The sequence below is a fragment of the Muntiacus reevesi genome, chromosome 1 (genome assembly GCF_963930625.1).
Source record: "Muntiacus reevesi chromosome 1, mMunRee1.1, whole genome shotgun sequence".
Taxonomy (NCBI): domain Eukaryota; kingdom Metazoa; phylum Chordata; class Mammalia; order Artiodactyla; family Cervidae; genus Muntiacus; species Muntiacus reevesi.
In genome coordinates this window covers 141333009-141359853 of record NC_089249.1, presented here as the reverse complement: position 1 = coordinate 141359853, position 26845 = coordinate 141333009, and the positions used below count along the sequence as shown (strand labels likewise).

General features: G+C 34.9%; 1 protein-coding gene across 7 annotated transcripts in view; it reads right to left on the bottom strand.

The window, feature by feature from the left end:
- Positions 1 to 26845, bottom strand: part of ITGB3BP (integrin subunit beta 3 binding protein) — a 98859-nt gene that overhangs the window by 37546 nt on the left and 34468 nt on the right. For 4 of the 7 annotated variants that reach the window (XR_010659950.1, XR_010659949.1, XM_065911678.1 and 1 more), the window contains exons 3-4: positions 26098 to 26233; positions 14453 to 14519 (exon numbers count right to left, since the gene is read on the bottom strand). Coding sequence is in view for 5 of the 7 variants with exons in the window: in XM_065911678.1 (XP_065767750.1) it covers positions 14453 to 14519; positions 26098 to 26233 (203 nt within the window). In the remaining 2 variants the exon portion in view is untranslated. Of the gene's footprint in view, positions 1 to 14452; positions 14520 to 24224; positions 24331 to 26097; positions 26234 to 26845 lie in introns of all 7 variants that reach the window. The other 3 variants (XM_065911707.1, XM_065911717.1, XM_065911701.1) reach the window with 1 other exon arrangement.

Genomic DNA, 26845 nt, shown 5'->3' with positions numbered 1-26845 from the left:
TTTAAAAGCTGCACAATATTGAACCTAGTAAATATACCAAAGATGATTTAACTATTTCCTTATGGCTGCAACTTTAGTTTCTTTTCGAATTTTAAGATCTCACAATTTGTATATGATAATCTATACCAGTGCAGTTTAACAGAAATATAATGCAAGCCATATATATAATTCAAAATCTTCTAATAGTCACATTGAAAGTAAAAAGAAATAGGTGAACTTAATTTTAATAATTTAGTAATAATTTTAATAATATATTTTATTTAACTCAATATATCCAAAGTATTACCATTTCAACATGTAATCAATATAAAACTTATTCATGAGATATTTTATACTTTTTTTTTTCAAAATTCAGTCTATATTTTATATTCATAGCATATCTGATTTCAGAATAGTCACATTTTAAAAGCTTAGCCATGTGTGGCTGGCTACTGACTACTGTTTCAGAGAGCACAAATCCGTCCTATTAATTTTATGAGAGAAACTAGAAATTCTATTTAAATGCTTTTCAAAATCACATCAGTGTTATCCATTAACATTGGTGTGTGCTATAAAAATAAGACAAATGTGACATTAAATGTTCATACACAATGAATATGAACAGTGTGTTTCAACTAAGTAAAATATGTATATAAGTATGCGAGCAAAGAATGGAAAGAAAGCGATATGCAAAAGCTAAAAATTATGTGAACATAGTGGAATTCCAAGTGATATTTCTTTCCTTAAAATTTTCCTTCATTGTTATGCATTTTAAATTAGAAGTTGTCTGTCTGTCTGAGGTCCCAGCTGCTTACCACTGGAACCCCAATATGAGACTACCTCTATGAGACAGACTACCTCCATATGGGACAGACTACCTCCATATGAGAGAGACCATCATAAAGGAATTCCGGCTCCTCTAATTAAGCTCCAAAAGCCTGAAGGAGCAGGAGGATTTCAGTGACTCCCACTCAAGGCTGGGAACCTCCAGCTTACTCTACATTATACCTAAGCCCACTAAGTACCTCAGAAATACAAAGCTGAGGCAATTAACCTCCTTTGCTATGAGGAGTCTTAGGGGCTCTTTTTCTTGCATCCGTTTCCTGGGAGGATTGGAGTGGCAGAGCCTCTTCACACTGTCTTACCATTCTTTAAGGAACTGATGCTGTTCCCTGTCTACCCTCAGGGAGTTGGGTGGGAAGGGCTGAGTCCTGCAGTGTTGCCATCCTGAATGACTCCAAAGAGTTCTGTTCAGAAAGAGTGAGAAGTGAATGGCACCCCCAGGAGCTGTGGAATGTAAGCATACCCAATGAACCTATTAGTAAATCTTTCTCCAAAGTTAAGACAATTATCCAGCAGCTAAGCTACCTGTTCAACAGCCTTGGAGTTTTTGGTCTCAGTATCAGTTCCCAAAGTATCAAGATATCCTTCACATGCCTAAACTTGCCTCCATGGCAGGACCAACTGGAGTAGTGGACTTTCCATCACTCTTGTCATTTTTAATTTCCTTTCCTCCTCCTTATTATACTTCTCGCTAGGTGAAATCAAGTCTCTTCCTCATCTCGATGGTAAGCAAATTCATGGAATGGCTTTTAAACTGTCATCCAACTGCTACATTTTGAGAAATTCAGGAAGTGTGTTCTCCATTTCTACATCTTCTGACTCAGTGGACAAGATGTCATAATCTTTGGAGATAAACAACTTGCTGAGCAGCTTTTGGGAGAAGAATGGTTGCCACTGTCTTCATCCTAGACAAAATGGCAATATTTATATTTAATCTCATGTGCTGGAAGCTAAATCTTTATTGCCAGTGATAGCATTTTCTACATTTTCAAAGGATGGTTTCAACTATACTTTGCTGTCCTAAGACAGCATTATTGTTTGCTTTAATATTCTCTCTCTGTCCCTTCACTAATTTAGTTGTTTCTGAAAACCAACAATCTTTTATACCTGCCTGCAGAATACATTTCTGTTACAAAGTTTCCAACTTATTGTTGCCCCTTTTTTCAAGTTGGTGAGTGAAAGTATAATCAGTGGATACCATCATATTTTATAAAACACTACTCCTTTCTTAAACAGATTTGCCTCTGGCTGGACTAAACTGGATCAAATCCTTCATCTTATAATGACCACTTCAAACTATGCAGATATTGATGGGTATTGCATCCAGATTTCCAGTGACTGCTGTCTGTTTCATGACATCCTTACAAAATTTGATCAAATCCTATATTATGGCCAAATTCCACTGTTGTACAACTTGAGAAATCTGAAATCTCGGTCTTCCTTGAATGAATTTTTTTTTGTTTCAGCAGAGTAAAAATTCAGTGTCATCTTTTTTTAGCAACTAGTATTTTTAAAGTGTCTAGATTAGTACTCTGTTTTTAAAAAGAAACTATAATCCAGTTGGTCTGGTACAAGAGAAAGTTGTTCAAGTTTTGACATTTTTTGCCAGACTGACTTTCCTCAGAGCAGATTCTTATGGTATTCTATGAAAATCCATTTTTCTCTTGAGAAAGCCACATGCCAAAAATTCAAGATTTTTGATGTATTTTCCAATTTGCCTAGAAAAGTCTCACTGTAAAATCCAGACTTCTCTCATTTTCCCCAAAGAGAAAGTCTTTTTATTCTGAAGAACAACTGAAATTAGATGCTTTGCTCATATCAAATACATGGAGGGATGTGTCCATTAATTATGCTTTAAATTTCTTCCATAGTGATTTCTTCAGTCTCAAGCAAGTGATACCTAACTTTTAAAAGTATCATTCTGCTCCAATTCTGCTTTTTTCCCTATCTTGACTGCTTTCAATTATTTTCCATTCTTAACTTCAAATTTAACTTCATTATTTTCCTTTTCTCCATAAAACTCCTCAGATATATTCTGAGGGGAGAACTAAAAGAACAAGGAGAAGTTATCCTTAAATTGGTGAGTCTAACTGAAAATTGATGATACAGGTGATTCTGTTCAGTTCAGTTCAGTCGTCCAGTTGTGTCCGACTCTTTGCGACCCCATGAACAGCAGCATGCCAGGCCTCCATGTCTATCACCAACTCCCAGAGTTTACCCAAACTCATGTCCATTGAGTCGGTGACGCCATCTAACCATCTCATCCTCTGTCGTCCCCTTCTTCCCCTGCTCCCAATCCCTCCCAGCATCAGGGTCTTTTCAAATGAGTCAGCTCTTTGCATCAGGTGGCCAAAATATTGGAGTTTCAGCTTTAACATCAGCCCTTCCAATGAACACTTAGGACTGATCTCCTTTAGGATGGACTGGTTGGATCTCTTTGCAGTCCAAGGGACTCTCAAGAGTCTTCTCCAACACCACAGTTCAAAAGCATCCATTCTTCAGTGCTCAGCTTTCTTTACAGTCCAACTCTCACATCCATACATGACCACTGGAAAAACCACAGCTTTGACTAGACGGACCTTTGTTGGCAATATCTCTGCTTTTTAATATGCTGTCTAGATTAGCAAGTGTTAACTCAGCTCTGCTATGCCATCACAAATGTGGAAGGGAGGTCATCAATTTCTTTAAGATTCCCTGGCATGCAACCCATGGTACCCATGGTGCCTACTATACTGACTGTGCTGGCAATGTGGATATAGTGGAGTAAGATGTGAAACCTCTAAAAGCCAAAATGGCCTGTAAAGATACTGATTTACCCTTTTCTGTAACTTCCAACTGTTTGGCACTTTTCTTCCTCACTAGATCACTAGTTCCATGAAGGCAAGGACAGACTCTACCTTGTTTATGTTATAAACCAAGTTACCTAGCATGGTGTCTGTGGTATGGTAGCTATTACTTAATGGAACAATGAATAAAATATGCTCATCTTTCATTTTATTCTTCCTTTTACTTCCCTCTAATCATAGATTTCAAAGTTCATTAGTTTGTTATCTCACTGAGAAAGCTGGGTGGGAGATGCTGGTCAAAGGGTACAATCCTTCATATGTAAGATGAATCAGTTCTGGGGATTTCATGCATAGCATGGTGGCTATTTCATGTACAGCATGTTAGCTATAGTTATAAATACTACATTGTATACTCTGGTGGTTCAGATGGTAAAGAATCTGCCTGCAGTGCAGGAGGCTTGGATTCAATCCCTGGGTCAAGAAGACTCCTTAGAGAAGGAACCGGCACCCCACTCCAGTATTCTTGCCTGGAAAATCCCACGGACAGAGGAGCCTAGCAGGCTACAGTCCATGGGGTCACAAGTAGTAGGACACAATTGAGCGACTAAGAGTGCTGGAGACAGTGAGTGAGTGATACTTCAAATTGATAAAGAGAGTACATCTTAAACATTCTCACCAAGAGAAAAGGTAACAGTGTGAGATGTGTTAATGAACCAAACTGTCATAATTATTTTAGTGGATATATATCACATTATATACTTTAAATATACATATTTTATTTTTCAATTATACTTCAATTAATCTGGAAAAACTTTTAAAAAAAGAAAGCTAATTTTCCCAGTCCCCTAACCTTCTGCTACACACATATCTTTCTAAAGTGTAATCCTGGATTTCCTACCTATTTGTTTTATTTACTCTGCTTAACTCTCCTTTTACTTAATGAATATTTTCTCTACCACAAACTACTGCTCAAAACAATGATTTAAGCCAATATCCACTTCCTCCATATTGAAATTAAATTCTAACATTCAGATTTCTGCCTTCCTACTCTACTAACACTATATACTCTCAAAGGTCAATCTATCCCTCCCTCCCACGTTTCCCCTCTGATAACCATAACTACATTCTCTATGTCTGTGAGTTTGTTCTATTCTATAAATAAGTTCATTTGTGTACTTTTTTTTTTCTTTCCATGCAAACATAATACCATATTTTTGTCTTTCTCTGACTTCCCTTAGTATGATAATCTCCATGTCCATCCATATTGATGCAAATGGCATTATTTCAATATTTTTAATGGTTGAGGAGTATTTCATCATGTACATGTACCACATCCATTAATCTGTCAATGAACATTTAGGTTGCTTCCATGTCCTGGCTATCGTAAATAGTGCTGCAATGAACACTTGGGTACATGCATCCTTTCAAACCACATTTTTCTCTGAATATATCCCCAGGAGTGGGATTGCTAGATCACATGGTAGCTCTACTTTTAGTTTTTTAAGGAAACTCCATACTGTGCTCTATAGTGACTGTACCAATCTACATTCCCACCAATAGTGAAGAAGGAGGCTCCCGTTTCTCCAACTCTCTCCTGCATTTATTTTTTTTATTGTATGGATTTTATTTTTTATAATGACCATTCTGACTGGTGTGAGGTGACATCTCATTGTAGTTTTGATTTGCATTTCTCTAATAATTAATGATGCTGAGTGTATTTTCATGTGCCTCTGGGTTGTCTGTATGTCTTCTTTGGAGAAATGTCTGTTTATGTCATCTGCTCATTTTTTGGTTTGTTTATTCATTTTGTTTATGATTTCCTTTGCTGTGAAAAAGCTTTTAATTTTAATTAGGTTTCATTTTGTTTATTTTTGTTTTTATTTTCAGTATTCTAGGAGACAGCTTGAAAAAGATATTGCTGCAATTTATGTCAAAGAGTGTTCTGCCTATGTTTTCCTCTAAGAGTTTTATAGTATCTAGTCTTACGTTTACGTCTCCAATCCATTTTGAGTTTATTTTTGTTTATGATGTTAAACAATGTTCTAATTTTATCTTTTTACATGTAGCTGTACAGTCTTTAAAGCACCATTTATTGAAGAGACTGTCTGTCTTCCATTACATAGTCTTGCCTTCTTTGTTGTAGATTAATTGATCTTAGGTGTGAGGGTTTATTTCTAGGCTTTCTATCCTGTTCTATTGATGTATATTTCTGTTTTTGGTTTAGTACCATACTGTTTTGATGACTGAAGCTTTGGGTATAGTCTGAAGTCAAAAGAATTGAGCTGGATGAATCAGGCTCCCTTTCTCAAGATTGCTTTGGTTATTCTGGACCTTTTGTGTCTCAACACAAATTTTAAGACTTTTTTGTTCTAGTTCTGTGAAAAATACATTGGTAATTTGATAGGAATCACACTGAATCTGTAGGTTGCCTTGGGTGGTATAGTCATTTTGACAATATGAATTCTTCCAATTCAAGAATATGGTATATATATTTTCATCTGTCTGTGTCATCTTTGATTTCTTTCATCACTGTCTTTACAGCTTTTGGAATACAGATCTTTTGTCTCTTTAGGTGGTATATTCCAAGGTATTTTATTATTTTTGATGCAATGGTAAACAGAACTGCTTCTTTTAACTTCTCTTTTGGATCTTTCACTGTTAGTGTATGGAAATGCAAGCTTTCTGTGTATTAATTTTATATCTGGCAATTTTACTGAATTCATTGATGATCTCTAGTAGTTTTCTGGTAGCATCCTTAGGATTTTCTATGTATAGAATCATGTCATCTGCAAACAGTGATAGTTTTACTTCTCCATTTCTTTTTCTTCTTCTCTGATTGCCATGGTTGGACTTCCCAAACTGTGCTGAATAAAAGTGGCAAGAGTGGACAACCTTGTCTTGTTCTTGACCTTAGAGGAAATGCTTTCAACTTTTCACCAGTGAGTATGATGTCAGTTGTAGGTTTGTCATATATGGCATTTATTATGTTGAGATAAGTTCCCTTTATGCCCATTTTCTAAAGAGTTTTTACCATAAATGAACATTCACTTCAGTTCAGTCACTCAAGTCGTGTCCAACTCTTTGCGACCCCATGGACTGCAGCATGCCAGGCCTCCCTGTCCATCACCAACTCCCAGAGTTTACTTAAACTCATGTCCATTGAGTCGGTGATGTCATCCAATCATCTCATCCTCTGTCCTCCTCTTCTCCTCCTGTCTTCAATCTTTCTCAGCATCAGGGTCTTTTCCAATGAGTCAGTTCTTCGCATCAGGTGGCCAAAGTATTGGAGTTTCAGTCTCAACATCAGTCCTTCCAATGAACATTCAGGACTGATTTCCTTTAGGATGGACTGGTTGGATCTCCTTGCAGTCCAAGGGATTCTCAAGAGTCCTCTCCAACACCACAGTTCAAAAGCATCAATTCTTTGGTGCTCAGCTTTCTTTACAGTCCAACTCTCACATCCATACACGACTACTGGAAAAACCATAGCTTTGACTAGACGGACCTTTGTTGGCAAAGAAACGCCTCTGCTTTTTAATATGCTGTCTAGGTTGGTCATAAATGAACACTGAATTTTGCCAAAAGCTTTTTTTGTATCTATTGAGAGGACTGTATATTTTTTATTCTTTAACTTGTTGATGTGGCACATCACACTGATTGACTTGCAGATACTGAAAATTATTACATCCCTGGGATAAATCCCACTTGATCATGGCATAGGATTCTTTTAATAATATTTTGTTGGTTTCAGACTGCTAGTGTTTTGTTGAGCATTTTTGTGTCTGCATTCTTCAGTGATATTGGCCTTAATTTTCTTTTCTGTATGTGTAGTATCTTTGTCTGGTTTTGGTGTCAGAGTGATGGTAGCCTCACAGAATGAGTTTGGGAATGTTCTTTCCTCTGCAATTATTTGGGCTAGTTTCAGAAGGACGGGTGTTAACTCTGTTAACTCTTGTCCAAATGTTTTATAGAATTTACCTGTGATGTCATCTGATCCTGGACTTTTCCTTTTTTAACTTTTTAATCACAGTTTCAATTTCAGTACTTGTGATTGGTCTGTTCATATTTTCTATCTCTTCCTGGTTCAGTCTTGGGAGACTATACATTTCTTCTAATTGTCCATTTTATTAGCATATAGTTGCTTGTAGCAGTCTCTTACGATCCTTTGTATTTCTGTGGTGTCTGTTGTAATTTCTTTTTCATTTCCAATTTTATTGATTCTAGCCCTCTTCCATTTTTTTCTTGATGAGTCTGACTAAAACTTTATCAATTTTGTTTATCTTTTCAAAGAAAATCAGCTTTTAGGTTCATTGGTCTTTTCTATTGTTTTCTTCATCTCTATTTCTGCTCTCATCTTTCTGATCTCTTTCCTTCTACTAACTTTTGATTTTGTTTGTTCTTCTCTAGTTGCTTTAGGTGTAAGATTAGGTTACTTGTGATTTTTCTTGTTTCCTGAGGTAAGATTTTATTGCTATAAACATCCCTCTTAAAACCATTTTTGGTGCATCCCACAGATTTTGGATCATCATGCTTTTATTTTCATTTATCTCTAGGTATTTTTTTCTTTCCTCAGTGATCCATGGGGTTGCTTAGTAGCATATTATTTAGCCTCAAAGTGTTTTTTAAAGTTTTTTTTCTTGTAGTTTCTCCTAAGCTAATAGCCTTTAGGTTGAAAAAAATGCCTGATTTAAGCTTTCAATTTTTGAAATTTACCAAAGCTTGCTTTGTGGCTAGCAAATAATCAACCCTTAAGAATGTTCCATGTGCACTTGAGAAGAATGTGTATTCTGCTGCTTTTGGATGGGATGCTCTATAAATATTAACTAAGTCCATCTGGTCTAAAGTAACATTTAAGGTCTGTATTTCCTTGTTGATCATATCAAGATGTTCTGTCCACTGATGAAAGTGGGATGTTACAGTCCCCCCATTATTGTGTTACTACTGATTTCTCCTTTTATGTTGTTGGTATTTGCCTTATATATTGGAGTTCTCCTATGTTGAGTGCACATGTAATTATAATTGTTACATCTCGGATTGTCTTGGGCTGTGACTGTCTTTGTCTTTTGTAACAGTCTTTATTTTAAAGTCTATTTTGTCTGATATGAGTCCTGCTACTTCAGCTTTCTTTTCATTCCCATTTGCAAGAAAAATGGAATACCTTTATTTTCTCACTTTCAGTCTGTATGTGTCCCCTGATCTAAAGTGGGACTCTTGTAGACAGCATATAAATGGGTCTTGTTTTTGCATCCATCCAGACAGTCTATGACTTTTGGTTGGAGCATTTAATCCATTGATATAAATATCAATATGTATGTTTGTGTTGCTACTTTTTAAATTGTTGAGGATTTGTTTTTGTAGGCCTTTTATCTTCCCTTCCTGTTTTGTTCTCTTTTGTGACTTGATGACTAACTTTAGTGTTGTGTCTAGATTTCTTTTTCTTTTTTTGTTTATATCTGCTGTAGATTTTCCATTTGTGGTTACCATGAAGTTTTAATATAGCAGTCTATATATAAACAAGATTGTTTCAAGTTGCTGATCTTTTAATTTCAAATTCATTTCAAAGAGCTCTCCTTTCTCACAACTGCTGGTTTCCATATCATGTTTGTGTGCAGATGATTTCCTATCTTTACTGCATGTTTGCCTTTATTGGTGAGCTTTTCCATATGTAATTTTCTTGTTTCTAGTAGTGGTCTTTTCTTTTCCACTTGGAAAAGTTCCTTTAGTATTTGTTGCAAAGCTGGTCTGATGGTACTGAATTCTAATATTTTTTGCCTGTCTATAAAGCTTTTGATTTTTCTGTCCAATCTGTATGAGAACCTTGCTGGGTAGAGTGTTCTTGGTTGTAGGTTTCTCCCTCTCATTACTTTAAATACATCATGCCACTCCCTTCTGACCTGCAGAGTTTCTGCTGAGAAATCAGCTGACTGTTATGGGAGTTCCCTAGTATGTTTTTTTGCTGCTTTTCCCTTGTTGCTTTTAATATTTTTAAAAATTTTAATTTAATTTTCATCAGTTTGAAATCTATGTGTCTCATGTGTTTCTCCTTTGGTTTATCCTGCCTAGGACTCTCTGCACTTCCTGGACCTGGGCGACTAATTCCTTTCCCTGCTAGGGAAGTTTTCAGCTATTATCGTTTCAAATATTTTCTCAAGGTGTTGTCCCAGAGGTCTCTTAGACTGTCTTCATTTGTTTTCATTCTTTTTTATTTTGTTTCCTGGGAGTGATCTTCACCACCTTGTCTTCCAAGCCAGTTATCTGTTCTTCCTCAGTTGGTCTGCTATTGATTCCTTGTAGTGTTATCTTTCACTTCAGTTACTGTATTGTTCATCTGTTTGTTCTTTAGTTCTTCTAGATCTTTTTTAAACATTTCCTGTCTCTTCTCAACATATGCCTCCCGTTTTCCCCCAAGATCTTGGATCATTTTCACATCATTACTCTGAATTCTTTTTCCATTAGATTGCCTATATCCACTTCACTTAGTTGTTCTTCTGGGGTTTTATATTGTTCCTTCATCTGGGATGCATTCCTTTCCCGTCTCATTTTGTCTAACTTTCTGTGATTGCAGTTTCTATTCCACAGGCTGCAGGGCTGCAATTATTCTTGCTTTTGTGATCTGAAATCGGGTGGATGAGGCTAAGATGCTTATGCAGGCGTCCTGGTCGGAGGAACTGGTTTCTGTCCACTGGTGGGTGCTGGTTCTTGCCCCCTGGTGGGCAGGGCCATGCTCAGGATGTTAAGCAGCCTGTCTGCTGATGGGTGGGGCTGTATTCCTGTCCTGTTGACTGCCTAGCCTGAGGTGTCCCAGCACTGGTGCATACAGGCTGCTATACTCTATGTGGCATTCTCAATATATATGTATTTTTTTACCCAGACTACCACTGATTAATACTATACATTACCTAAATTACAAAAAAAATAGACTTGTAGCCCTGAAATGAGGTTAACCACAAATCACAACACAATCTGTATGGAAAATGTGTTCTAAAAATATTCAGACACAAGACTGAACCAGAAAAAGATAGAAAATATGAACAGACCAATCACAAGTACAGAAATTGAGTTAGTAATTTAAAAACTGCCCAAAACCAAAAGTCTAGGACCAGATGGTTTCACAGATGAATTCTATTGAACATTTAAAACCCGTTATTCTGAAACCATTTCAAAATACCTGCAGAGAAAGGAACACTCCTGAACTCATTCTGTGAAGCCAACATGACCTTGATACCAAAACTAGACAGACATATGACAGGCCAATACCACTGTTGAACATACATGAAAAAATCCTCAACAAAATACAAGCAAACTGAATCCAATAGTATTTTAAAAGGATCATACATCATAATAAAATGGGATTTATCCCAGAGATGTAAAGATTTTTTAATACCAGCAAATCAATGTGATATACCACATTAACATGCTGAATAAAAAATTTCATATATTTCAATAGATGCAGAAAAAGGTTTTGATGAAATTCAACATTCATTTATGATAAAAACTCTCTAGAAAGATGGCATAGAGGGAACATATCTCAACGTAATAAAGCCTATATATGACAAACCCACAGCTAATATCATACTCAATAGTGAAAAGCTGAAAGCATTTCCTCTAAGATCAGTAATTACACACCCGTGCCACTTTTATTCAACACAGTTTTGCAAGCTCTAGTCACAGTAATCAGAGAAGAAAAAGAAATAAAAGGAATCCAAACTGGAAATGAAGAAATAAAACTGTCAATGTTTGCAGACGACATGATACTATATACAAAAAATCCTAAAGACACCACCAGAAAACTACTAGAGCTTATCAAGGAGTTGGTAAAGCTGCAGGATACAAAATTAAAATACAAAAATCAGTTGCATTTTTATGTACTAACATCAAAAGACATAATCCCATAGACATAATTAAAGACATAATCCCATCTACCATCATATCAAGAAGAATAAAATACTTAGGAATAAACCTACCTAAAGATTTACTTCAAAAATTATAAGATGCTGAATTCAAAGAAGTTGAAGACAACATAAACAGACAGAAAGACATACTGTGTTTCTGGACTGGAAGAATTGATATTGTCAGAATGACTATACTTACCCAAGGCAATCTACAGATTCAATGTAATCTGTATCAAATCACCAATAGCATTTTTTGAAGAACTATAACAAATAATTTAAAAAATTTGTATGGAAACACAAAAGACCCTGAATAGCCAAAGCAATCCTAAGAAAGAACAGAGCTGGAGGAATTAGACTCCCTGACTTCTGACTATACTACAAAGCTACACTCATCAAAACAGTGAAGTATTGGAACAAAAACAGACACATAGATCAATGGAAAAAGACAGAAAGCCAAGAAATAAACCCATGCAGTTATGGTCAATTAATCTACAATAAAGGAGACAAGAATATACAACGGAGAAAAGACAGTCTCTTTAATGAGTGGTGCTGGGAAAAATGAACTGCTACATGTAAAAAAATGAAACTAGAACATTGTCTAACACCATATACAAAAAAAATGTATTAAAGACCTAAATATAAGACTCAATACCATAAAATTCTTAGAGGAAAACATACGCAGAACACTCTTCAACATAAATCACAGCAATGTTTTTTTTGGATCTGTATCCTAGAGTAACGCAAAAATAAACAAATGTGCTATCATTAAAATTATACATTTTTGCAGAAATGGAAACCATAAATGAAATGAGAAGACAACCTACAGACTGGGAGAAAACATTTGCAAATAAGGGAACCAACGAGCTTAATTTCCAAATTATAGAAACAACTCCTACAAGTCGCTAACAAAAAACCAAACAACTCAATCAAAAACTGGGCAGAAGACCTACATAGACATTTCTCCAAAGACAACATACAGATGGCCAACAGGCATGTAAAAAGACATTTAACATTGCTAATTAGAGAACTGCAAATCAAAACTACAGTGCATATCACGTTACACTGCTCAGAATGATCATCATCAATGTCTACAAGTAATAAATGCTGGAGAGGGTGTGGAGAAAAGGGAACCCTCCTACACTGTTGGTGGGAATGTAAACTAGTGTAGCCACTATGGAAAACAGTATGGAGGCACCTTAAAAAACTAAAAATAGAGTTATCATATCATCCAGCAATCCCACTCCTGAGCATATATCTGGAAAGGACTCTATTTTGAAAAGATGCACGCACCCCAATGTTCATAGCAGCATTATTCACAATAGCCAAGACATGGAAGCAATATAAGTGTCCACTGACAGATGAATGGGTAAACCACATGTGGTATAACCCAATGGAATATCAGTCAGCCGTAAAAAGAATGAAAAAATGCCCTTTAAATTGGATGAACCTAGAGATACTAACTGGAGAAGGCAATGGCAACCCACTCAGGAGGGTTGCAACCCAGTACCAGGAGGAGCCTGGTAGGCTGCAGTCCATGGGGTCCCTAGGAGTCGGACACGACTGAGCGACTTCACTTTCACTTTTCACTTTCATGCACTGGAGAATGCATGAATGAGAATGGCAACCCACTCCAGTGTTCTTGCCTGGAGAATCCCAGGGACGGCGGAGCCTGGTTGGCTGCTGTCTATGGGGTCGCACAGAGTGGGACACGACTGAAGTGACTTAGCAGCAGCAGTAGCAGAGATACTAACTGAAGTTAAGTCAGAGAAATACAAATGTCATATGATATCACTTATATGTGGAATTAAAAACAAATGACACAAATGAACTTATTTACAAAACAGAAACACATTCACATAGAAAATAAACTTATGGTTATCAAGGGAAAAGTGGGGGAGGAAGGCAGGGATAAAAAAGCAGTTTGGGATTAACAGATACATACTACTATATATAAAACAGATAAACAACAAGGACCTACTGTATAGCATAGGTAACTATATTCAATATCTTGTAACCAACTATAATGGAAAAGAATCTGAAAAGAATATACACACACATATAAAAAACTAAATCATTGTGCTGTACATCGGAAACTAATACAAGACTGTAAATCAATTGTACTTCAATTTAAATAAATAAATAAGTAATATTTTGAAACATAACCTATAACCCACTTCTAAGTTAGAGAAGGTATATTAATTTACAACATGAGACCATAAGCCCCCAATGGGTAGATTTTCCTCATCTTTACCTCATTTTCCTCATCTTTACCCATCATTGTATGGCACAAAGAAGATACAGCTGGAAAAGTAAATGAGCTGAACATGTGAACTACTATGAAAATTCAACTCCCTGTCCTGCTTATTTCAATTTTTCCAGCCTTAGCGGATAGATATAAATATTCTTTCCAGAATATACAGGCAGTAGCTTTCTACACAGAACGATTTCATTCAAGGCACTATTTACAGGCCAATATGAAAATTGTTGACTGATGGCCAATAAGCCTTCTAGGTTCCTCTAGATTCCTTACTGCTGGCTTCACTATGTTCCTAGCTCCTGAACCAGTTATTTGTTAGACATTTTGTTCTAATACATTATTTCTCCATTCATGTAAATCCAAGGAGGGTGTTTCCCTCAGTTTTACCCTAAGCTAGTTTCTTAAGCATAGGCTGGGGGAAACTGGAGTAAATGGATATTAAAATTAAGGTATCATGTATCACTATCATATGAACACTGTTAAAACACATCATAAATAAAGTATTTTACTCCTTTAAGAAAAAATAGTTCTATTCAGGAAGTAGAAACTACAAACTTTCTATTCATTTCTATAAACTATAAACATTTCTATAAAACATTCACTTCTCAAAAGAAATGATTTATCTTAAAACATCACTTTAACAAACATGACCTTTTTAAGACACATGTATATTATTTCAGCAAAAACAAACTTACTCATTGTCTTGCATAGTAGATTCCTTTCTTTTGTTTATACTGAGGTGATTCAAGTTTTCCCTCTTTCCTATATGTGTGCAATAAAAGGAACATAAAGTTAAAGCAAAACTGTCAAATTTTAAATACTTAGATCACCAAATTTTAACTAAAAAATAAAAGGGTAGATAAATGAAAGAAGAGTAGTTAATGAAAAAGTAACCTGAAAATTTGGTATGAGAAAATTTTTTCAGTATTGTGAAGAACTTTGCAATAGGTACTTTGTTTCTTTTTTTATTTTCCATTCTAATTTTTTATTCATGATTATACTATATAGAAGAAACAATCTTTTGAATAAAATTTCTATCAGGGCCTGGTATATTAAAAAATTAGATAAACCCAACTTGATAATATAAATTCTACTTGATAAAGGATGCTTTCATCAAATATTTTAATAAAAACTATTAAAGTTTCCAGTTTATATTATTTAACTCCTGTTTTTTTGTCTCACAGTTAACAACAAGGAATTGTTGATACTAATATTTAGAAAATAGTGAGTTCCTCGTGATAGCACAGTAAATTAAGTACAATTTTAGGGACAAAACTACCTGACTACTTAAATGCTAAATGATTTAGTAAACTCTTGGAAATACGTTTAGTCCTATGAAGATATTTCAAATACTGCACGGAGTCATTTATAAGTGGAATTTAAAAGAATACAAATGAATTATATACAAAACTGAAACAAACTCACAGATAAAACAAACTTGAGGTTACCAAAGGGGAAAGCGAAAAGGGGAGGGACAAATTTATGGTTTAGGGTGAATTAGACACAGACAATTATATATAAGACAGTGAGATACACTGTATAGCATAGGGAATGATACCCATTATCTTCTAATAAATTGCAATGGAATATAATCTGCAAAAATACTGAATCACTATACTGTAAATCACAATACTGTAAATCAACTTTTAAACTTCAATTGAAAAGTGCATATTGACTTAGTTATTTCTTGGAAAGATCTTTGGTCCCTACTAAAATATTTTATTCATTAAAGTACTTATTTTAGATATTAATAAAATAAACAAATTCTATCCACTTAAAAAACTATGTAGTTATCCAATGCCATCACTTAGCTAAACTTTAACAAGTTGACAGAAATAGAAACAAAAATGTAACTAAGTTATAATCCCTCAAATGTGTGCTGGTTTGAAATGTAAGTCTGCTTTTATAGTATTAATAGAACATGATGTTTGCACTTATTAGTAGTCAAGGAGTCAACTGTATTAACAGCTAGCCATTTAGTTGTTCTACGGTACTTCACAGTGCTATATGTACAATATATGTTAAACATATTCAATGTATGAGTACTTGAGGACGCATTAGCATAGTTAGAGATTCTCAGTGTTTTACATATACTGACCTTTTACTGAATGAATAAAGCAGCAAATGAATGAATAATCCAAACTCTTTACTACTAATGAAAATCAGTGGAGAAAATTCACTTTTTACAACGGTACAAACATTGGCACCTTCTCACACTACATATTTTAATGTAGCTCCATTTGCTCAACAACTGGTAGTTACTATTTTTCTAAAAAATTGTTTGGCACAATGCACCATGAAAAACAAGCTCACACTCTCCAAAAGAAATATAATATGAGCCACTTATGTAATTTAAAATCTACTAACAAAATTTTTACAAAAGGAAAAAGAGTCAAATTTGAATATTTGATTTAACCTAATACACCCAAATATTCTTATATTAACACATAATAAATATAAATTATTAATTATACATATTACTTTTTCCACACTAAGATTTTACTATCTGGTGTGTGTCTTACACTTATAGCACATTTCAATTCAGACCAGTCCCACTCCACATGTTCAACATGTACATGTACTGGATGGCTTAGTTCTGGATAATACTGTAGGAGGATCCAATACTTTCAGATGAAACCAAATACATAGATAACATGAAGGCAACTTCTTTAAAATTTAAGTGTGATTTATTAACACATTAAAAAATATATTGTCTGGAACAGACTATCCATTGCTGATTTACATTGTTTTCTTCACTAATTTGTATTCCATTACTCTCATTTGCTTCTATTTCTAGAGGAAATTGACTGAGGTGGTTCAGAAACTACTTTAACAATAATTTCCCTCGTTGTTACTTTGGAACTTATGCCTTCTCTCAAAAAAATTGTCATAACTAAATTGTTATCTCATAATAGTCTTTAATGCCCAAAACAGAAAAACTTGTGGTCTAGAAATTTTGCTAAAGTCCTAGTTACCTCTCTTGTTATTAACTTTTCATTATTTGATTTGTTGACATCCTTAAATTCCAAATAGAATAAATCAATATGGTTAAGGGTTTATTTAATAAAAGATGAATCGGAAAAGAGTAATAATATTTTACTTACGATTTTAGAGAACTCTGGGGAAATAAGTTTATTAAAATCTCTCAAAAAAAGTATTTTTAATAGAAAAACCACAAACGAAAACTACACTATATACTTTTATTTCATAAAACAGTATTAATCTTAAAGATTAATACTAACTTCCTGAATTTTGAATTAAGCTATTTCCATTGAATAAAGCTCCACAATATTACTTTGTTCTTTTAACCTGTAATTATTTTTCACATTTTAGCACAAGCAGTCAGTAGTGCCAGGTGAGAAACAGCAAAAGACTGCTTTATTTGAATTTTCACCAGGTGTTTTAGGCCTTTCTAAACATTTTGATCATTGTAAGGGGATTAGTCAGGTATCACAAACTATAAAACATAATTAATAGCATTAATTTCAATCTTCTCATGGAAGGACTTATGTTTTTTCTTTTATAGATACGTATATATAAAATCTTATTTATTTATGTTCGGCTGTGTTGTGTCTTTGCCGCTGTGCAGGCTGTTCTCCAGCTGCAGTCACTGGGGATACTCGCTAGTTGCACGAGGCTTCCCATTGTGGCGGCTTCCCCCGCTGTGAAGCATGGGCTCTAGGGCACACAGGCTTCAGTAGTTGCGGCTCGAGGGCTTAGTAGTTGCAGTTCTGGGCTCCAGAGTGCAGGTGCGAAAGTTAATGAAATTATTTGCAGGGCAGCAATGGAAACACAGACATAGAGAACAGCCTTATGGACACGGGACGGGGGTGAGAACGGAGAGGATGGGATGTATAGAGACGGTTACATGGCAACTTACATTACTATATGTAAAATAGACAGCCAATGGGAATTTGCTGTTAATTCCCAATGACTCAGGGAACTCAAGCCAGGGCTCTGTAACAACTTACAGGGGTAGGATGGGGAGGGAGATGAGAGGGAGGTTCAAGAGGGAAGAGACATATGTATTTCTATGCCTGATTCATGTTGATGCTTGGCAGAAACCAATAAAATTCTGCAAAGCAATTATCCTTCAATTAAGAAATAAATTTTTAAAAAATGTTGTGGCGCAGGTTTAGTTGTTCTGAGGCATGTGAGATTTTCCCAGATCAGGGATTAAACCCAGGTATCCTGCATTGGCAGGCAGATTCTTTACCACTGAGTCATCAGAGAAGCCCCCAGGATTTATGCTGTTAAATAACAGACATTTCAAATGATAAACAGGAGGAGATTTAATGTCTCAAAGAATAACATTTGGATCATTTATCAAAGACTACTGAGTGGACTCTATCACACCAAGAGTTTTCCACTTATTTAATAATCACTTTTCCTTATTTCATTCCATTTTATTAGCAATTAACATACGCTAAAGTACTCTGGATTCTATGTACTCTTTTCCTTGCTACACTTTATGTGATTAATAATTGTGTACTTGATTCCCTTTAAATGTAGTTTCACAAAACACTGGTGATAAATGTAACATCACTGAATTGGGAGTGCTTTAAAAATTGTATTTGGATTTTCTGGTAAGGCTCCCAGAAGCCCTTTCTTGAACTAATGAAGATAGCTTTTGATAGATAATAATGATAATAATGTTTAGAAGTATAATCAACAATGGTGATGATGATGGCTAACAGTTAAAAAGTGCCTTTAGGGCCAGGCACTGTTTTAAATGTTATATTAATTAGTTAATCTGCACACCTCTGAGATAGTCATTCTTATTCCCATTTTACAGATGAGACAACAAATGCACAGAATGGTCATAAAATTTATCTGAAGCTCCAATGCTAGTAAGTGGTACAGTCAGGATCTAAATCCAGCCATCTGACTACAAAGATCATTCTATTAACCAAGATGCTATAATTACTTACTAATAAATTAATTTAAATTTCAAGCAGGTTTAGGCCAGTATCATGCTGCTTCTTGATAAATATACTTTACACTTGCCACATCTCAGGGATCTTTTGGTCCTAAACCAGAAGTTAAGAATTGAGGAAAACCTTGACACAGAGAGGTTTAAAATTACTTGTTTAAGGTGTCACAAACTAAAATTTTTTTTCTGAGTTATTCCAGATCAAGTTGGAGTCTGGAGGCTAAGCGGTGAATGAGATCCTACTATTCTTTTAATTGAACCATTTCTATGTAATATTTTTCTGTTTATATTTTTATTTCCCTCTACCTCTTATGGTTTGTTCTATTCTTTTTCTATCTTTCTGAGTTGAATGTTCAGCTTGTTCGTTTTTAGTCATCCTTTTAAAATATATGCATTAATAAATGTAAATCCACTGTGAATGCTTTCATTATCATGCCATGTTTAGGTATAAATTTTTTCCTCTAAGTGCTGACATATTTTTATTATCACTCCAGTCTAAATATTTTATACTTTATAACAAAAAAGATACTCAAATAGCCAATCAGTCTTGAGAAAGAACAAAGCTAGAGTTCCACACTCTGATTTCAATGTAAGACCTGAAACCATAAAACTTCTAGAAGAAAGCCTAGGCAGTAAGCTCCTTGACATCAGTCTTAGTACATTTTTTTTGGATATTATCTTCTCAGGCAAGGGAAACAAAAGCAAAAATAAATAAATGGAAATATATCAAACTAAAAAAGTTCTGCATAGTAAAGGAAACTACTGTCTACTGAACAGAAAAAGATAATTCAAAATGATGTCTAGTAAGGAGTTAATATCCCAAATATACAAAGAACCTAAACAAGTCAACATCAAAAAACCAACCAACCAAAAAAAAAAAAAAAAAAAAAAAAACCAAACAACCTGATTATAAAATAGGCAGAAGGTCTCAACAGACATTTCTCCAAAGAAGATATACAGATAGCCAGCAGGCACATAAAAAGATGCTCAAATGACTAATAATCAGGGAAATACAAATCAAAACCTCATAAGTGGTCAGAATGGCTACTATCAAAAGACAAGAATCAACAAGTGCTGACAAGGATATGCAGAAAAGCGAATCTTATGCACTACCAGTGGGAACGTAAACTGGTGCAGCCACCATGGACTACTACTGGAGGCACACGGGAGTGGGAAGGAGGAAGGAGATGAAGGCGGTCAAAAGCCACAAACCTTACGTGTGAGACAAGTAAGTACCAGGTATGTCACATACAACATGATGAATACAGTTAATATTGTGGTATGTTATATATGAAAGCTGATAAGAGAGGAAGTTAACAACTCCCATCACAGGGAAAAGTTTTTCTGTTTTATTTATTATCTATGTGAAATGAGCAAGCTCCAGGAGATGGTCAAGGACAGGGAAGCCTGCATGCTGCAGTCCATGGGGTCGCAAACAGTAGGACACAACTGAGAGACTAAAGAACAACAGCAAAAGTGAAATGGGTGATAGATGTTCACTAAACTTACTGTGATAATCATTTCATGATGTACATAAGTCAAATCATTATGTTGAACATCTTAAACAATATGTCAACTATAGCTCAATAAAACTAGAAGAAAAAGTATTGTTTGAATGACAATAAAAACAAACACATAAAATATCACTATCATTCCTAAGTTTTAAATCTATTTTATCAGTTTCTGAAAAAATAGCCTACTATGACTAAGGATTTGTGAGTTTCTCCTTGTAATCCTGTCCTATTTTGTCACGTTTTGCTTGAGTATTTATTTTTGATGCACATAGGTTCAGGATTCCTTTTCTAGTAGTGAATCTTTCATTCTCTCATTACGTAAAAAGTTCTATTATTTGCAATAAAGCCCTTTTATTATAATTACTATTTTGCTCTATATTAATATTAATATTGTTATACCAACTCTTATTTTTTTTAAGAAGCTAGTATTTACTGTTCTTTGTACCCCTTTATAATAAATCATATGTTTTTGATAATAATATTCATAAAAATAGCTAAAATATGTATTTCCTTATTGCAAAATTCAGACTTAAATTGAAGACAGTAATAAAAACCACTAGACCATTCAGGTATGACCTAAATCAAATCCCTTACGATTATACAGTGTAAGTGACAAACAGATTCAAGGGATTAGATCTGATAGACAGAGTGCCTGAAGAACTATGGACAGAGGTTCATGACACTGTATAGAAGGCAGGGATCAAGACCATCCCCAAGAAAAAGAAATGTAAAAAGGTGAAAGGGTTGTCTGATGAGGTCTTACAAATAGCAGAGAAAAGAAGAGAAGTTAAAAGCAAAGGAGAAAAGGACAGATATACCCATTTGAATGCTGATTTCCAATGAATAGCAAGGAGAGATAAGAAAGCCTTCCTCAGTGATCAATGCAAAGAAATAAAGGAAAACAATAGAATGCAAATGACTACAGATCTCTTCAGGAAAATTAGATACACCAAGGGAACATTTCATGCAAAGATGGGCACAATAAAGAACGAAATGGTATGGACCTAACAGAAGCAGAAGATATTAAGAGGTGGACAGAATACACAGAACTATACAAAAAAGATCTTCATGACCCAGATAACCACAATGGTGTGATCACTCACCGGAAGCCAGACATCCTGGGATATGAAGTCAAGTGGGCCTTAGGAAGCATCACTACTAACAAAGCTAGTCGAGGTGATGGAATTCCAGTTGACCTATTTCAAATCCTAAAAGATGATGCTGTAAAAGTGTTGCACTCAGTATGCTAGCAAATTTGGAAAACTCAGCAGTGGCCACAGGACTGGAAAAGATCAGTTTTCATTCCAATCCCAAAGAAAGGAAATGCCAAAGAATATTCAAACTACTGCACAATTGCACTCATCTCACATGCTAGCAAAGTGATGTTCAAAATTCTACAAGCCAGGCTTCAACAATATGTGAACTGAGAGCTTCCAGATGTTCAAGCTGGATTTAAAAAAGGCAGAGGAACCAGAGACCAAATTGCCAACACCTGTTGGATCATTGAAAAAGCAAGAGAATTCCACAAAAACATCTACTTCGGCTTTATTGACTACACCAAAGCCTTTGACAGTGTAGATCACAATAAACTGTAGAAAATTCTTCAAGAGATGGGAATACCGGACCACCTTTCCTGCCTCCTGAGAAATCTGTATGTAGGTCAAGATGCAAGTTAGAAATGGACATGGAACAGCAGACTGGTTTCAAATCAGGAAAGAAGCATGTCAAGGCTGTATATGGTCACCCTGTTTATTTAACTTATATGCAGAGTACATCATGAGAAATGCCAGGCTGGATAAAGCACAAGCTGGAATCAAGATTGCCAGGAGAAATATCAATAACCTCAGATATGTAGATGATACCACCCTTATGGCAGAAAGCAAAGAGGAACTAAAGAGCCTCTTGATGAAAGTGTAAGAGGAGTGAAAAAGCTGGCTTAAAACGCAACATTCAGAAAACTAAGATCATGGCATCTGGTCCCATCACTTCATGGGAAACAGATGAAGAAGCAATGGAAACAGTGAGAGACCTTATTTTCTTGGGCTCCAAAATCACTGCAGATGGTGACTACAGCCATGAAATTAAAAGACACTTGCTCCTTGGAAGAAAAGTTATGATCAACCTAGACAGCATATTAAAAAGCAGACATTTCTTTGCCAACAAAGATCCATCTACTCAAAGCTATGGTTTTTCCAGTAGTCATGTATGGATGTGAGAGTTGGACTATAAAGAAAGCTGAGCACCGAAGAATTGATGCCTTTGACCTGTGGTGTTGGAGAAGACTCTTGAGAATCCCTTGGACTGCAAGGAGATCCAACCTGTCCATCCTAAAGGAGATCAGTCCTGAATATTGATTGAAGGACTGATGGTGAGGCTGAAACTCCAATACTTTGGCCACCTGATACAAAGAACTGACTCACTGGAAAAGACCCTGATGCTGGGAAAGAATGAAGTGGGTTGGAGAAGGGGACAACAGAGGATGAGATGGTTGGATGGCATCACCAACTCAATGGACATGAGTTTGAGTAAGCTCTGGGAGTTGGTGATGGACAGGGAAGCCTGGCATGCTGCATTCCATGGGTCACAAAGAGTCGGGCACAACTGAGTGACGGAACTGAACTGAAAGTATGTATTAAACACTTACTATATGCCAGTCATTGTTCTAAGTACTTTTGGTATGTTAATTCTTTTAATTCTTACAACAATCCTGAGGTAGATGTTATTTCCCCATTTTAAAGGCAGGTAAACAAAAACACAATTAAAAGTTCAACTGACAGATATTCCATCTGCTCCTTGAAGATTACAAGGACTTTAAAATTTTAATTCCTGTTTCCGCATATATCTTCCAAGCTGTTATGGTCTATTAGTATTTGTTTTTAACCCACTCTTTTGCTTTATAGTCAGCAGGAATGATAACCACATTTTTATAACTAAGTTTATAGATTTACCAACATGCTTGTTAATTTATCATTTTACCATTGCTCTTTGCATCCATTGCTTTATTTGAGGCTCAGTTATGAGCATGTACTCACAGAAGAATATTCTTTAATAATCTTTCAAGGAGTATCTGGGAATGGTTAATTCTCTCAGACTGAATGAAAATACCTTCACTTCATTCTTACTTCCTGAATGAAAAATTCAGATGTGATTTTCAATTGGTACTATTCCATTTCCTGCTGCAGTCTATAGATACTGGTGAGAAGTCTAATGTCGGCCTGTCACTAAAATTTTCTCTTTGTTTTTGATGTTCTGCAGTTTTATCATGATATGATTAGGTGTGAATTTGTTTTAATTCATCCTGCTCAGACAAAGCCTGTTATTCTAATCCGGAAATTCCCATCTTTCCTCAACTACGAAAACCTGATAGTCCATGTATCTTAGACTACTGCCTCTGCTCCTTTTTCTCTTCTTTATTGTAGAATTCCTATTTGACATATGTTGGAATTTATTCTATCCATTACTTTTCTTTACAGTTTTATCATATACTCCATCTTTTTATCTGTCTATGCTGTTAACACTCCACAATCTAGGGTGATTTCTACACATCTATTGTCTATTTTACAAGTACTCTCTTTGGCTATGCAAATTTAGTGTTTATCCTTCTACTCCAACTATTAAAAAATAGGAGTATTCTTAGGAGTAAAGGTACAGAAAATTTTACCATCTTTTCTCTCCTCTAAAAAGGATACTACTTTGGAAAAATCTGCCAAGTGGTAGGGATGGGGATGACCCCTACTAAGGGGTAGGGCATTATAACGATACACACACAACCATACATAAATGTAATCAATATACATAATGACAAATAAATAAGAGAGAGGGAAAGTGTGTGTGTAGGTGTATCTTCACTGTATAAACTGGAAGCAGTCACTCCATTTGAGGGCTATGTAGAATTTAAGTAGAGGGAAGACTTATATCTAAATTTTTTCCTTTTATAACTGTAAATAGATTTAAATTTAATATTTCCACCTGTTCACATAATATGTAATTCAACTGAACATAGAAAACACATACAAATACCTGGAGGAAGAATATTCCAGGTTGAAAGAAGTGCAAGTGCAGTTCTTGTGGAGGCAACGGGCTCAGCATGATGGACAAACAGCCAGAAGCTAAGAGTGACTGAGTACTGTAAACATGGGAGAGGCAGGAGAATAAATGAGGCAGATGAGACGACCAGGTATTAAATGACATAGAGCCCTAAAGGTCATGACAAAGTTTTGAACTATATCCTAAGAGTGATGGGAAGAGCACCTACAATGTCTTTGAAAATGTGCTTTAAGTAGAAGTGCTTATTTAAATTGTACCTTGTGTTTTATACAGTACTTGAAAAGTGACGCTGTTAACAGAAGTTATGATTTCATTTAGAACTTAAGTTGTAAGACTCAAGCTTTTCTATTTCTAAAATACATATAAGATGACATATTAGGAAAATCAATATAATGATTACAAATGACATAATCTGCTATAAGATCCTAGGCAGAATTCTATTTTGAGACCTGTGTGAGAACTATATATCAAAGATTACATAAAACACATAAGTACAGTTTTATGAATAATTATACAGTGAACTAGTATAGCCATCATATAGAAATAGAATATTATCAGCACCCTAGGAACTCTTGCTATGTGACTTTTTAAAAAAGAGCTTACCAAGTACTATAACCAGTGATAATTATCCACTTAAATGTCAACTGAGATCATGTGACCAATCTTTTCATGGGCAAAAGAAATGTTCCCTTAAGTCCATATTTAATTTCAATATGGAAATTAAGTATGTATCCACTTAAAATTTATTGACATTTCAGTATAGAGATGTTCCATATCTAAGGCACTAATTTTTAATTTTAAACAAATGGTGTATCAAATGAATTAAAGAAAAAACAACAACCCAGAACTATAGAGTTTGAAGAAAACATATACATCTTGATGTATTTTTGTGAAAGCAAACTTAACAGTGATAGCTTTAAGATTAAGAAGCACTTGATTAAAGTCATTCAAAAGTTAAGATCTCATTATAGGTTTCATTACAACAGATTAGGTAAAACGAGGAGACTTCTTTGTTGTTCTGTAGCTTCTAGTATATACTTAGCACTCAAATGTTTTACAATAAATATGAATAAGGATAATCACAGTATATCTAAAATATATTATTTTAAATTTAAGCCTACTTAATATTTCATATTATAGAAACTTGACATGTCACTGATTCATGACCTTTTTACAATATTAAAAATTAAGCCTATGAAATCTAGATTCCTGCATCTTTTAAATGAATATTTTAGCAATAAACTACCAGAGGATAAGAAATATGTGTGGTCAAAATTAAACTAACAATAATTTAAAATAAAGAATTTCATATTAAAATAGGTTATTCTCTAACAGTAATTATACAAACCTTTTGCAAGTGCACTTAAAATCGTAACAACCCAGAAAAGAATGAAATACAATAAATTAAACAAGCTATAAAGACACAGGAAATGTGGATAAAACTAAATGGACAACATGAATAAAAATAACATTTGGAAGTATTATTCTTAAAGTGTAGTGCATTACCTGAATTATGCGCCCTTTAATTTATGCACATGATGGATTGCTTGTTAACTTGTTAAGGGGCTATACCATTATAATTGATAGTGGCTGAAGGCAGTCAGGCCATAATTTCTATTTAATGGATGGGAAAGTAAGGAAACAAAGTCTGCAGCAGCATTTTAATGTAACTGCCTAGGAAGTTTACATTTATGTTTAAAGTATTACCTATATTCTAGTCTTTTCTATGTTGAATTCTTTAAAAAAGACAAAAATCAGCTGCTGCATATTATTAAATCAAAATTCTTATTTAACCAACACCTAGGAAAAAAATCTCACAATAAGCAGAAAAGACTGTTCAACTAACCATTTGATGGTCCATTTCTGTTTTCTTGCTCTTTTGAGCTTGTGGGAGAAGCAACTGGGCTCATTTGACAGGTTCCAGTTGTTGGAGAATAAGCTGCAGCACTTTTCTTCCTTGTGATTTTAGGAGAATCAAATGACTAGAAATAGATATTAATTTGGGACAAATACATTATATTTAGTTACAGACCTTTGGAAATACATTTGAAAAACTCACAAAATTCAAACAAATACTCTTTTCTTTGCTCTTTCTTTTTGGATTTAAATATACACAATGACTATCTTCAAAGTGAACACTGTTATTTCAAGGTATGCACATTTTTCAGGTCTCCATACTAATTAGGGCATCTCAATCTGATGTTTATGAAGTTTTAACACTGAAGGGTTGCTACCTTCTGAGATGATATTTCCAAGCAAGTAGAGACAGCCAACTCTCCCAGTTACATCCTGACATTTGCTGTCAGCTGAACCTGAACGATAATTACAGGGCTAGGCCAGAGAAATGCTGAGCAGTTCTCTCTTAGTAAGACCCACAGGGAAATCCTAGGAAGGGTTAGTGGTGTCCTTCAACTTCACAAAGTTGCTCTGACATACGTCCTAATGCTAACCAAAATAATGTTCAGACAGTTGAGTATAGCATATAAGGCCTTTGAAAATTTGACCTATTCTAAATAAATCCTCTCTGCAGCTTCCTGCTCTGTGTTTACATAGATCTTGTGTATACCTCTTACTGGAGTTAGTAAATTCTAATA